This window comes from Ostrea edulis, chromosome 7, assembly GCF_947568905.1.
Source record: "Ostrea edulis chromosome 7, xbOstEdul1.1, whole genome shotgun sequence".
Taxonomy (NCBI): Eukaryota; Metazoa; Mollusca; class Bivalvia; order Ostreida; family Ostreidae; genus Ostrea; species Ostrea edulis.
Genome location: NC_079170.1, coordinates 27,643,024 through 27,658,979, shown reverse-complemented (window position 1 = coordinate 27,658,979; position 15,956 = coordinate 27,643,024). Strand labels below are relative to the sequence as shown.

At 35.1% G+C, this 15,956-nt stretch overlaps 1 protein-coding gene across 1 annotated transcript; it reads left to right on the top strand.

Annotated features, from left to right (window-relative positions):
* Positions 1-8,397: 8,397 nt before the first annotated feature.
* LOC125656587 (cysteine and tyrosine-rich protein 1-like) lies at positions 8,398-14,657 on the top strand. Its single transcript, XM_048887192.2, has 5 exons — positions 8,398-8,446; positions 12,575-12,635; positions 13,249-13,302; positions 13,944-14,125; positions 14,497-14,657. The coding sequence occupies exons 1-5, from the start codon at positions 8,398-8,400 to the stop codon at positions 14,637-14,639; spliced, it is 489 nt and encodes a 162-aa protein (XP_048743149.1). The 3' UTR covers positions 14,640-14,657.
* Positions 14,658-15,956: the final 1,299 nt, after the last annotated feature.

The following is a 15,956-nucleotide window of genomic DNA, read 5'->3' as shown; positions in this document are numbered from 1 at the left end:
GAGAAAAAGAATAATAATAAATAACTAGATTCGATCTCGTTGCGAGCAACGAGTGGGTCTTCCGTCCAAATTTAGATGTGATTAGATAAGAATTTGACTGACATTTTCGTTCATAAATAATGATACAAATGTATTGTTTAGACGTACAATTTAGCTTCGGTAATGTTTTACAAATATTGATCATTTAAATGTTATAAATTAAAGACTCTTTTTCCCTCTCGGCAACTAATTAAAGGGGTCAGCTTTTTTTCGAGAAAAAAGTTAATGTTATTTACTGCGATACAGATTCGACTGATCAGGTGAGTCATGCCGCCCGGAGGCCTATTTTTTTATATCATTCTAGATATATCTCGGAAAACTGAACAAATTTTGTTCTACATGTCCTATGGAAATTTTCTTGAGAAAAAAGTTATTGATTGCGACATTTATCAGACTGTTAAGGCGAGTCATAAGGCCCATGGGCCTTTTTCTTCATATCGTTTGAAAGATCTTGCAAACCTGAACAACTTTTGGTCTACATGTTTTATGAAAAGTTTCTCCAGAAAAAGCTATTGATTGTGACACTAATCAAACTCTTCAGGCGAGCCATGAGGCCCGTTCGCCTTTTTCATGATGTTGCTTGAAACATCATGCAAAACTGAACAACTTTTGCTCTAGATGTCTCATTAAAAGTTTCTTGACTAAAATGTTATAGATTGCAACAATAACCCAACTGTTCAGGTGAGCCATGAGACCCGCAGGCCTTATTCTTAACATCGTTAGTTAACGCTTGCGAATCTGAACAACTTTTGTTCTACATGTCTTATCAAAAGTTTTTCGAGAAAAAGTTATTAATGTTATTAATTGTGATACGAATTCGACTGTTAAGGCGAGCCATGACGCCCGCAGGCCTATTTTTTTTATATCATTAGATAGATCTTGCAAAACTGAACAACTTTTTTTCTACATGTTTTTTCAAAGTTTCGTGAGGAAAAAGTTAATCATTGTAACAGAAATTCAATGGTTCAGGCGAGCCATGAGGCCCATGGGCCCATTTCTTGATACAGCACGAAAGACCTCAATAAACTGTACAACTTTTATTATATATGTCTAAACAAAATATTTACGAGTATAAAGTTATGCGACATTTATCACTGTTAAGGCGAGTCATAAGGCCCGTGGGCCTTTTTCTTGATATCGTTTGAAAGATCTTGCAAAACTGAACAACTTTTATTCTACATGTCTTATCAAAAGATTCTCGAGAAAAAAGTTAGTAATTGTGACACTGATCAAACTGTTCAGGCGAGCCATGAGGCCCGTTGGCCTTTTTCATGATGTTGTTCGAAAGATCTTGCAAAACTGAACAACTTTTGTTCTAGATGTCTTATTAAGAATTTCTTGACAAAAATGTTATAGATTGCAACAATAACCCAACTGTTCAGGTGAGCCATGATACCCGAAGGCCTATTTCTTAACATCGTTAGTTAACGCTTGCGAAACTGAACAACTTTTGTTCTACATGTCTTGTCAAAAGTTTCTCGAGAAAAAAGTTATCAATGTTATTAATTGTGATACAAATTCGACTGTTCAGGCGAGCCATGACGCCCGGAAGCCTTTTTAAAGATATCATTAAATAGATCTTGAAAAACTGAACAACTTTTATTCTACATGTCTTATCAAAAGTTTCGTGAGAAAAAAGTTAATCATTGTAACAGAAATTCAATGGTTCAGGCGAACCATGAGGCCCATGGGCCTATTTCTTGATATGACACGAAATATCTCAATAAACTGTACAACTTTTGTTATATATATCTAAACAAAATAGTTACGAGTAAAAACTTCTGATTTAAAACGTGGAAAAAAATTGAACACTTTTTTAAACTCCATTTTCGACCCCTACCGAGCTTCCATACTAGGCACATCCGGAAATTTTGAAAACCCAGGTGCACAACTACAACATGTCGTCTAACATCACTGAAAATTTCAGCACTCTAGCTTTTATCGTTTTTGAGTTTTTGTCTGGACAAAATGGTCATCTGAAAATCGATAAAAGGGGGATAACTTCCAACCGGAAGTGATTTTTCAAAAATTGAAACGGCGGTACAAACTTCAAATGGCAACGCATCAATCCTGAAAATTTGAAGCAAATCGATCCAGCCATCTCCGAGAAATCTTCTGCACAAAAATCGGTAAGGAGAAAAAAAAGAATAATAATAATAAGAAAAGTGAAAAATCAACAATAGAATAATAGAAGGGTGTTCCGCTGAAGACGGAAGACCCTAACTAGACACGATCTCGTTGCGAGCAACGAGTAGGTCTTCCGTCCGATTTGTTGATGCACTTGGAGTTAAAAAAAAAAAAAAGACAAATGAGTCCCAATTTAGTTTCCGACTTTAAGACACTTTAGATATAATCAATTTTTCATATAAGCTTCTGAAACAAAGTTGCGGTGAAATTCGTTTGAAATTCGACTCTCCAGGCGAGCCATAAGGCCCGCGGGCCTATTTCTTGATGTCATTTGTTAGCCCTCTATAGACTCAACAACTTTAGTTCTATATGTCTTTACAAAATATTTACCTGTAAAAAGTTATTGAGATCGACCGATATCGACAAAAAAATCGACTCTACAGGCGAGCCATTAGGACCATAGGCCTATTTCTTGATATCAATCGATAGATCTCGATAAACTGAACAACTTTTGTTCAATATGTCCTTACAAAATATTTACCAGTTACAAGTTTTTGAAATCGACTGATATCGACAAAAATCGACTCTACAGGCGAGCCATGAGGCCCACAGACCCATTTTTGATATTGATCGATAGGTTATGACACATTGAACAACTTTTGTTCAATAATGCTTTTCAAAAAATATGTGGTTTTAAAGATATGAGGCGTCAAATATTTACGATTTTGGCCCTTAAAATCTCTAATTACGTAACATATGACCTACTTTTTGATTTGATAAGATCAAGCTCGTTGAGATGAACATTTCCGCTTCTACAACTTATTATAAAATATTAATAGTTTCTGAGATATTCTCAAAAACATTTGGACCCTTCTGAACCCCTAATTTAAAGGGCCAGCCCGTTTTGCTTGATATCGTAAGAAAGGCCTTGTCATTTTAAACATTTTTTGCTCAACAAGTATTTAGAAATTCTTTACCGTTCTCGAGTTATCTCTACAAGAAATATTTAGGGGCCAAACTGTAGCTCCCTAACGGGGCCACATAGGGAAAAAACGAAATGTACATATTGTTTAGATTATCATTCTGAACAACTTTTGTTCAATAATGCTTTTCAAAATATTTGTCGTTTTCAAGATATGAGGCATCAATTATTTATGATTTTGGCCCTTAAAATCCCTTATTACGTAACATATGACCTACTTTTTGATTTGATAAGAACAAGCTCGTTTAGATGAACATTTCCGCTTCAATGACTTATTACAAAATATTAATAGTTTCTGAGATATTCTCATAAACCTTTGGACCCTTCTGGGCCCCTAATTTAAAGGGTCAGCCCCTTTTGTTTGATATCGTAAGAAAGGTCATGACATTTCAAACATTTTTTGTTCAACAAGTATTTAGAAATTCTTTACCGTTCTCGAGTTATTTCTAGAAGTAATTTTTAGGGGCCAAACTGTAGCTCCCTAACGGGGCCACATTGGGTAAAAACGAAATATGCATATTGTTCAGATCATCATTCTGAACAACTTTTGTTCTTTATTGCTTTTCAAAATATTTGTCGTTTTCGAGATACAAGGGGTAAAAAATTTATGGTTTTGGCCCTTAAAATCCCTTATTACGTAACATATGACCTAAATTTTTATATGAATAGATTTGGATTGTTGAGATGAACATTTTTTGTTCTTTGACTTATACCAAAATATTAACGATTTTTGAGATATTTGATCTAGACTTTGAGCCCTTGTAGATCCCTAATTTAAGGGGCTAGCCCCTAAATCTTGATATTTTCGAAAAGATCTCGTAAATGTGCACAACTTTTGTTCTACATATCTTAACAAAATATTTGCAAGAAAAAAGATATTGGAGATCAAAGGTCAAAAATCGCCGAAATCGGCGAAAATTTTTGGCATCCATTTTTTCAGGTCCAGGCGAGCGTTTAGGCAAATCGCCTCCGGTAAAATCGAATCCCCCACAAATCTTCTAAAATGTTTACTCTATCTTGTGTAGAAATTTCAAGACTCTAGCTTCAAAACTAACGGAGGAGATGTGTGGACAACAAGGCCCTTCAAAAAGTCACTAAAAGAGAGATAACTCCTGACCAGAAGTGACGTCAAGCACGAAATTTTGCAAGCAAAGTCTCGTCACCAAAAGACATCTTTCCTGAAAATTTCGTGAAAATCGATCGAGAAATGGCTGAGAAAAACGCGTGTACTACCAAGGAAAATAATAATAATAATAACTAGACACGATCTCGTTGCGAGCAACGAGTAGGTCTTCCGTCCGATTTGTTGATGCACTCGGAGTTAAAAAAAAAACAACAACAAACAAATGAGTCCCAATTTAGTTTCCGACTTTAAGACACTTTAGATATAATCAATTTTTCATATCATAAGCTTCTGAAGCAAAGTTGCGGTGAAATTCGTTTGAAATTCGACTCTCCAGGCGAGCCATAAGGCCCGCGGGCCTATTTCTTGATGTCATTTGTTAGCCCTCTATAGACTCAACAACTTTAGTTCTATATGTCTTTACAAAATATTTACCTGTAAAAAGTTATTGAGATCGACCGATATCGACAAAAAATCGACTCTACAGGCGAGCCATTAGGACCATAGGCCTATTTCTTGATATCAATCGATAGATCTCGATAAACTGAACAACTTTTGTTCAATATGTCCTTACAAAATATTTACCAGTTACAAGTTTTTGAAATCGACTGATATCGACAAAAATCGACTCTACAGGCGAGCCATGAGGCCCACAGACCCATTTTTTGATATTGATCGATAGGTTATGACACATTGAACAACTTTTGTTCAATAATGCTTTTCAAAAAATATGTGGTTTTAAAGATATGAGGCGTCAAATATTTACGATTTTGGCCCTTAAAATCTCTAATTACGTAACATATGACCTACTTTTTGATTTGATAAGATCAAGCTCGTTGAGATGAACATTTCCGCTTCTACAACTTATTATAAAATATTAATAGTTTCTGAGATATTCTCAAAAACATTTGGACCCTTCTGAACCCCTAATTTAAAGGGCCAGCCCGTTTTGCTTGATATCGTAAGAAAGGCCTTGTCATTTTAAACATTTTTTGCTCAACAAGTATTTAGAAATTCTTTACCGTTCTCGAGTTATCTCTACAAGAAATATTTAGGGGCCAAACTGTAGCTCCCTAACGGGGCCACATAGGGAAAAAACGAAATGTACATATTGTTTAGATTATCATTCTGAACAACTTTTGTTCAATAATGCTTTTCAATATATTTGTCGTTTTCAAGATATGAGGCGTCAATTATTTATGATTTTGGCCCTTAAAATCCCTTATTACGTAACATATGACCTACTTTTTGATTTGATAAGAACAAGCTCGTTTAGATGAACATTTCCGCTTCAATGACTTATTACAAAATATTAATAGTTTCTGAGATATTCTCATAAACCTTTGGACCCTTCTGGGCCCCTAATTTAAAGGGTCAGCCCCTTTTGGTTGATATCGTAAGAAAGGTCATGACATTTCAAACATTTTTTGTTCAACAAGTATTTAGAAATTCTTTACCGTTCTCGAGTTATTTCTAGAAGTAATTTTTAGGGGCCAAACTGTAGCTCCCTAACGGGGCCACATTGGGTAAAAACGAAATATGCATATTGTTCAGATCATCATTCTGAACAACTTTTGTTCTTTATTGCTTTTCAAAATATTTGTCGTTTTCGAGATACAAGGGGTAAAAAATTTATGGTTTTGGCCCTTAAAATCCCTTATTACGTAACATATGACCTAAATTTTTATATGAATAGATTTGGATTGTTGAGATGAACATTTTTTGTTCTTTGACTTATACCAAAATATTAACGATTTTTGAGATATTTGATCTAGACTTTGAGCCCTTGTAGATCCCTAATTTAAGGGGCTAGCCCCTAAATCTTGATATTTTCGAAAAGATCTCGTAAATGTGCACAACTTTTGTTCTACATATCTTAACAAAATATTTGCAAGAAAAAAGATATTGGAGATCAAAGGTCAAAAATCGCCGAAATCGGCGAAAATTTTTGGCATCCATTTTTTCAGGTCCAGGCGAGCGTTTAGGCAAATCGCCTCCGGTAAAATCGAATCCCCCACAAATCTTCTAAAATGTTTACTCTATCTTGTGTAGAAATTTCAAGACTCTAGCTTCAAAACTAACGGAGGAGATGTGTGGACAACAAGGCCCTTCAAAAAGTCACTAAAAGAGAGATAACTCCTGACCGGAAGTGACGTCAAGCACGAAATTTTGCAAGCAAAGTCTCGTCACCAAAAGACATCTTTCCTGAAAATTTCGTGAAAATCGATCGAGAAATGGCTGAGAAAAACGCGTGTACTACCAAGGAAAATAATAATAATAATGAAGAAGAAGAACGCGAACAATAATAGTAAGGTCTTCCGCAGGAGACGGAAGACCTTAATAATAATGAAGAAGAAGAACGCGAACAATAATAGTAAGGTCTTCCGCAGGAGACGGAAGACCTTAATAATGAAGAAGAAGAACGCGAACAATAATAGTAAGGTCTTCCGGAGGAGACGGAAGACCTTAATAAGAAACAGAGTAAAAACAATATGTTCCCAAACTTTGTTTGGGGAACATAATTAGATTTTTATAAAAGAGTGATTTTTTTTTATTGATATAAAAAGTAAGCTTTGTGATCATTTGGTTTACTTTAAAGTCATTAGCTTTGTGATCATTTGGTATACTTAGTAATTTTGTGACTTTTGCTGCACCGATTTCGTGATTTTTTGTCCTGTCACTTTTTACCCTGTGACTTTATATCCTATCTGATCAAAAATCGATCATTGTGATTTTTGTCCTACTGATTTTGTTACTTTGTCCTATGACTTTTTGTCCGTATACCGCATTTCAGTGGCAGATTTAAAAGGGGTGCAACACCACCACCACCTCCCTTGGTTGAACACTTTGTACAAAAGTTTTTCTTCCAATTTTGGCTTCTTAATTCCCCTTTCTGGACGGAAAAGGTGTAAACTAGACTCGCAAATTCTCCCCTTTGATTTTTTTTTATCCGCCCCTACATTTACATGAGTTTCATGGGAGAGACGCCAATCTTTTTAGAAGTTTCGTAAACCTGACTCCCGGAAACAGTAGCCACATTTGTCCCTTTTTTGCACGGGACCCAGGAAGAAGCCTTTCTGTACAGAAGTGTCAAAGGCTCACCCAAGTGAAGCGCATGCTAATTAATGTACACATGTACCAGTTACTTATAGAGTTGTATAAACCCGTTTTCTCGAGTTCAATGGCGGTAAAATAGTGTAATTTGCCCCGTTTCTTCCATCATTGCCCTCATAATTGACACATGAACAAGTACTTAGGTTTTGTAAGTGTTGATGAAATGAAAGATTCTAAATGATACCGGCTGATGTGGACAGTGATGGAGGCTGGTGCTTGCATTATTAAATGAACCTCGTGTGGCAGCGTCATTGAGAATTTGATCTGAAATTGGTTTAGTTAGTAACGCCCATTTTGTAATAGCCCTGACACAGAGACAGTTCCGCTATTTTTGGATACTATAAAGTAAAATAGAGGGGAAGTGTGATGGGTGGGGTGGGGGGATTTGAATAGTATTCATTCTGACGCTTCCAGGCGACACAAGAGCGTCTCGTTCTAGTTTAAGAAAGAAGTATTTGATATTTTATAATGAATTATTTTTTTAATGAATTATATGGTGTTAAGTTTGAGTTTCACTGCCAGGGTGCTTGTCGGGCTGCAGTTAGATTTTGGTTTGGTTGGTAAGTTGATGAGAGAACTCAGTTTAATGGTGAGGTGAAATGAAGTGAATGATTTAGTAAAGAGGCTTGTATATAAGAGCGGACGTCACACAATGCAGAAATAATAAGATTTATTATATATTTGGGGTCGTAATGTTACATATTGTTCGAGGCGAGGGTACAAAAATACATTTTGATTTGAGGTTGTTTTTGTCGTACGTTGCCATAATTCTTTTCCATCTTTTTCTATCCATGTATTTCCCTGGATAGGGATAGCCATTACCACATTACACTGGGTGACTTACTGACTTCTGTTAATCCGCAGACATGGTTAGATTTAAAACCCCGACTACCTCTTTCATAACGAATATTGTTCACAAAGTTTTTTAAACTGATTACATCACACCTTGCTTCAGACAACTAGCCATGTGTTTTGGACTTACTGAAAGTCTGCGATAACTCGACTACATAACATGGACTTCGAGGTCCGGGTACTTTTAGGTTCTGTGATAATTTTACAAGGTATGTTTCTAGTGTGCTCACTGTCTCTGTGCGTATTTCCTCTTCTAAGAAGGCAGACAGGTAGGATAAGCCCCTCTCACCCCACCCACTATTTTGATAATGACCGTTATTTGTTAGTTTGTTATGCCAATATAAGATATATTCGGTGTCTGCCCCCTCCCTCTTCTTTATGAAAGTAGTGGTAGATGAGATGAAAGTGAGCTTGAACGTTATTTTAAAACAGGAATTATTGGGGCAAAAATTGTGAGGAAGTCCTTGCGGAAAATTTCACTTTTACCCCCACTCCCTTGAAAGGATTTTGGCTAAACACCGTTGTTTTGTGTTGGTTGTCAGTGTTTTTTAGAAGCCAACTACCAACGTTACTTTCGGATCTCCGGGTCCACCCCCCCCACCCCCCCCCCCCCACACCCTCCCCCCCTCCTCCTCCACGTGTACGTGCCTGGGGAATCGGATATGTAGCCAGTATTTTAGCAGAGACAAAGTAACAGAGAAATTCGCCTATCTACCCTTTATGAATTTAGAATTGAAAATTCACAAATTACCTAGTGTACATTTGTACATGACGATTAGATTAGACATCTTGTCTGTATTCCACAATAATTCGAAAGTTTCAAAGCAGAAATCGTAACGGTATATGTAAATTGTATTGAGGAATCCTTCTGCAATTCATAAATAGCTGCATTCTATTACTTACACGAGTTACATGTACCTGTCTGTCTGTTGGAACTTTTTTTTATCTGACGAGCCATTGCTGTTAATTGTCATGAAAGCGTATAAATTTTTCGATTCACGTCACAGATTTTATAATGATACATGTAAATATGATTCATACAGCTATTGAAATCCCCAAATAATGTGTCATTAACATCATATTTAGCATTAATACTAAATATTCTAGGTACACCTGTGGATTATCACATTTATACTTCATTCTAGATACACCTGTGGATTATCATATTAATATTTCATTCTAGTTACACCTGTGGATTATCATATTAATACTTCATTCTAGACACACCTGTGGATTATCCCATTAATACTTCATTCTAGGTACACCTGTGGATTATCACATTAATACTTCATTCTAGACACACCTGTGGATTATCCCATTAATACTTCATTCTAGACACACCTGTGGATTATCCCATTAATACTTCATTCTAGGTATACCTATGGATTATCACATTAATACTTCATTCTAGACACACCTGTGGATTATCCCATTAATACTTCATTCTAGACACACCTGTGGATTATCCCATTAATACTTCATTCTAGGTACACCTATGGATTATCACATTAATACTTCATTCTAGACACACCTGTGGATTATCACATTAATACTTCATTCTAGATACACCTGTGGATTATTATATCAATATTTCATTCTAGGTACATCTGTGGATTGTCACATTAATACTTCATTCTAGATACACCTGTGGATTATCATATCAATATTTCATTCTAGGTACATCTGTGGATTGTCACATTAATACTTCATTCTAGATACACCTGTGGATTATCATATTAATACTTCATTCTAGGTACACCTGTGGATTATCACATTAACACTTCATTCTAGATACACCTGTGGATTATCATATTAATATTTCATTCTAGGTACACCTGTGGATTATCACATTGATACTTCATTCTAGGTACACTTATGGATTATCACATTAATACTTCATTCTAGACACACCTGTGGATTATCATATTAATATTTCATTCTAGGTACACTTATGGATTATCCCATTAATACTTCATTCTAGACACACCTGTGGATTATCACATTAATACTTCATTCTAGTTACACCTGTGGATTATCACATTAATACTTCATTCTAGTTACACCTGTGGATTATCACATTAATACTTCATTCTAGTTACATCTGTGGATTGTCACATTAATACTTCATTCTAGTTATACCTGTGGATTATCCCATTAATACTTCATTCTAGACACACCTGTGGATTATCACATTAACACTTCATTCTAGATACACCTGTGGATTATCATATTAATATTTCATTCTAGGTACACCTGTGGATTATCCCATTAACACTTCATTCTAGACACACCTGTGGATTATCCCATTAATACTTCATTCTAGATACACTTGTGGATTATCATATTAATATTTCATTCTAGTTACACCTGTGGATTATCACATTTATACTTCAATCTAGATACACCTGTGGATTATCCCATTAATACTTCATTCTAGACACACCTGTGGATTATCACATTAACACTTCATTCTAGATACATCTGTGGATTATCATATTAATATTTCATTCTAGGTACACCTGTGGATTATCCCATTAACACTTCATTCTAGATACACCTGTGGATTATCATATTAATACTTCATTCTAGGTACACCTATGGATTATCACATTAATATTTCATTCTAGATACACCTGTGGATTATCATATTAATATTTCATTCTAGGTACACCTGTGGATTATCCCATTAACACTTCATTCTAGATACACCTGTGGATTATCACATTAATACTTCATTCTAGATACACCTGTGGATTATCATATTAATATTTCATTCTAGACACACCTGTGGATTATCATATTAATATTTCATTCTAGGTACACCTGTGGATTATCCCATTAATACTTCATTCTAGGTACACCTATGGATTATCACATTAATATTTCATTCTAGTTACACCTGTGGATTATCACATTAACACTTCATTCTAGATACACCTGTGGATTATCATATTAATATTTCATTCTAGGTACACCTGTGGATTATCCCATTAACACTTCATTCTAGACACACCTGTGGATTATCCCATTAATACTTCATTCTAGATACACTTGTGGATTATCATATTAATATTTCATTCTAGTTACACCTGTGGATTATCACATTTATACTTCAATCTAGATACACCTGTGGATTATCCCATTAATACTTCATTCTAGACACACCTGTGGATTATCACATTAACACTTCATTCTAGATACACCTGTGGATTATCATATTAATATTTCATTCTAGGTACACCTGTGGATTATCCCATTAACACTTCATTCTAGATACACCTGTGGATTATCATATTAATACTTCATTCTAGGTACACCTATGGATTATCACATTAATATTTCATTCTAGATACACCTGTGGATTATCATATTAATATTTCATTCTAGGTACACCTGTGGATTATCCCATTAACACTTCATTCTAGATACACCTGTGGATTATCACATTAATACTTCATTCTAGATACACCTGTGGATTATCATATTAATATTTCATTCTAGACACACCTGTGGATTATCATATTAATATTTCATTCTAGATACACCTGTGGATTATCCCATTAATACTTCATTCTAGGTACACCTATGGATTATCACATTAATATTTCATTCTAGTTACACCTGTGGATTATCACATTAACACTTCATTCTAGATACACCTATGGATTGTTACATTAATACTTCATTCTAGGTACACCTGTGGATTATCACATTAATACTTCATTCTAGGTACACTTATGGATTATCACATTAATACTTCATTCTAGACACACCTGTGGATTATCACATTAATACTTCATTCTAGATACACCTGTGGATTATCATATTAATATTTCATTTTAGGTACACTTGTGGATTATCCCATTAACACTTCATTCTAGATACACCTGTGGATTATCACATTAATACTTCATTCTAGATACACCTGTGGATTATCACATTAACACTTCATTCTAGATACACCTGTGGATTATCATATTAATATTTCATTCTAGGTACACCTGTGGATTATCCCATTAACACTTCATTCTAGATACACCTGTGGATTATCACATTAATACTTCATTCTAGATACACCTGTGGATTATCATATTAATATTTCATTCTAGGTACACCTGTGGATTATCCCATTAACACTTCATTCTAGATACACCTGTGGATTATCATATTAATATTTCATTCTAGACACACCTGTGGATTATCATATTAATATTTCATTCTAGATACACCTGTGGATTATCATATTAATACTTCATTCTAGACACACCTGTGGATTATCCCATTAATATTTCATTCTAGTTACACCTGTGGATTATCATATTAATATTTCATTCTAGGTACATCTGTGGAATCCAGTCACCATTTATCACATTCCAACTCCAACACCACTGCTTTAGAGTAAGTTTCTATGTAATCACGTGATCAATGTCCATTAGCCTGGTGGTGCATCACCCAAGTCAAAGTGAGAACTTTTACTATACACCTGACGGCGACGCCTCGTTGTTAGACTCCGTTCTATAAACCCCCTCTGTTTACACAACATCAATGTCGCAAGACACGCCTATTGTCTCTGTTTACACAATGTCAATTTCGCAAGCCACGCCTATTGTCTCTGTTTACACAATGTCAATGTTGCAAGTAATGCCTATTGTCTCCGATTACACTACGCCAATGTCGCAAGCCACGCCTATAGTCTCTATTACACTACGTCAATGTCGCAAGCCACGCCTATTGCCTCCGATTACACTACGTCAATATCGCAAGCCACGCCTATCGTATCCGTTTACACTACGTCAATGTCGCAAGCCACGGCAATTACTAGTCAATATCGCAAGCCGCGCCTATTGTCTCCGATTACACTACATCAATGTCGCAAGCCACGCCTATCGTCTCTGTTTACACTACGTCATTTGAGGTAGGGTTGGTACTCCAGGACCCATTAAGCATGGCTAGCGACGATGAGTTAGACTAGCTGTAATGGGATAAGGATGTACAGTATCTATGTATGTAGGCATCTAGCACGGAATCCGGTGTATGCTAGATTTCAGGAGGTTATAGATGCTGGGTATGAGCTACATGTGACTTAGTTAAAAGTCTTGGTGCATGTGTTCATTAAGCAATCCACGCCAGGAGCAATGTAGATACATGTAGATACATACTAGAGCACTAATTCTACTTCAGATGCAGAATAAGAACTAAATCCATATATGAGTCACTTTATGACTTGCCTAAATCAAGCTACCAAGATGTATACATGTATATTATGTTGATCAAATATAAATTTAATGATCATGTGACTAAATAATTGTAAGCTTTCTTAGTGGCTGAAATCGACAAACTAGAAAAAAGTAGAAAGTTGTGTTTACATGTACTTGCACGTGCCTTCAAGTTGAATATGACAGTTGATTTTTTTTCAACATCAGACTAGAAGTAAATTGTAAATTACAAAATTGATACCACTGGTTTTTGTGGTCGACTAGAGAAAACCCGCATCTCGAATCATTTTCCACTAGGTCTTGCAATCTACCTGTATACATGTATAAAAATGGCGGACCAGATATCGATTGGTAAGTCCTGGTAGCCGGTTTCGATGTTTCAAATTATTATACAATCATTTGATGTGTATATTTATATATTACTGTCGCAATGTTTTTCTCGTATGTACATTTGTAAGATTATCTAGTTTGGATGAATCACGTATTTCAGCAATGAAACCACAGTTGCTGGGATCGTACTTGGGATTCTGTTCACCTTGGGAATTATTGTAGCCACGGGAATTTGTATCGTCATATTTTGCTGTAAATCCAAAAGTGGCGGTAGTCGCCTGGTGAGCCACACTGACAATAATGTTAGTCCTACCTCCACCACAGTGTTTATCAGCAATAGTAGTGAGTACACAAATACAGTCTAATGAAAATTAAATGTTAGATCCGCCCACATACTCGCTAACTTACAGAGAACTACGTGAGTGGATCAAAGAATTTGAATTATATATATATATATATATATATATATATATATATATATCATGCATACCTATGTTAGACCTTACATAATTTGCGTAGACTTCTACGCACGTAAATACATGTAAAGAATAATTGTTTGCCATACCAACCCTCTTTTTGTGCCATTCTTCAAGAAAAAATTCGAAAGTTTTTGGTAGTTAACAGGTGTTACCAGTATATTATCTATAGGCATAGGTAAGCGTACAGACAATAAGCATAAACTTTGATAACCAGGCAGTTTGTTTTCGTTCCAGATCCATTAAGCCCAGGCAGTTCTCCAGTTCATATTCAGGGTCCGCCCCCGTACCAATCCTTGTATCCAGGGACGCCACCACACATCACCACCCGGCCACAGTCCTTACCCAATTCACCACCACCCGCGTATTCAGAAACTTAGAAATTAAACTACAGTCAATTATCGGCGTGTTCGCTTCGTTTCTGCTCATTTTCATTGTACGCATTGATATGTTGTATTTTGTCTGCAATGACAATAGAATGCACATATTCCTTTGACACACAGAAAAGTGGGTGAAGCGGTTCTTCGTTTCTTTGTTGTCGTGTGTTTTTTGTTGGGTTTTTTTTTGTTTTGTTTTTTTTTGGTGACAAGGTCATTTCTAGGTCACATCCTCCTTTTTCATACCAATGGAATTTGAAATTCCATTATAGCAATTATTAAACGGGAGAAAAATGCCAACGAGTGGGTGGATAGGGCAGACAAAAATAAGATCACTTCCAAAAAGAATTAGAATTCGTCAATTAGTTTTAAAGTATGCATTTACCATAGGTTGTAAATGACACATACGAACTTTTGAATTATTTGAAATATTGGAATGTAAAAATGAAAACAGTCAAAATTGACAATTTTATAATCGAATTTGGTAAACTTTCAATGTGTGTGGGTGGACTCTTTTTTTATAACCTAATACTTATAGAAAAAATAAACACATATAATATTTAGTCTTCAAAAAGATGGAGCAATGACCCCGTATGTATATGTATATTAATTGTAAAAAATACAAATGTAAAAATTAGGCTCTTGGTGTTAAGAAAATTTTAATAGATTTTGGATTCAATGACATTTGGATGAATCGAAAAATTAATAAGCATATGCTATTATTGCTTCCAACTGTACAAGAGAGAATTTTTGATCAAGCTAAGAAAGATATTTTTTCAAAGATCGAAAATTCAAGAAAATGTTCAATTTACAAATATCTAATTGGTGGTTTATATCTTCAATGTTATCTTAGAAAATCAATTCTTGTGAAGTTGCAAAAGTGTATATCCAAAATGTGTTTATCCTCGCACCTTTCATCCATAGAAACGGGTAGATATTCTAATACAAACACAGCTAATAGATGTAATATTTGTGTGAATAATGTTGAAGATGAATACCATTTTATATTAGTTTGTCCTGTATATACAGAATTACGGAGAAAATATATCCATGATTTTGATATTTGTAATTACGTACGAATATATATGTTGCAGGGTACAACCAAGATAAAAACAAACTGTTGGCCTGAGTTCTTACTCAATTTTTATTTTTTTAGGCAAAAACCTATAAGTAAAACACAAAATCTCACAACATTTAGACAGTGCACATTTAAACATACATTACATTAACAGCACATAGAACACAATGTTTTAGGTTACGCTGCCAATTATATTAATTACTTATCAATGAAATAAAATAATACAAGTAAGTGTAAATTTT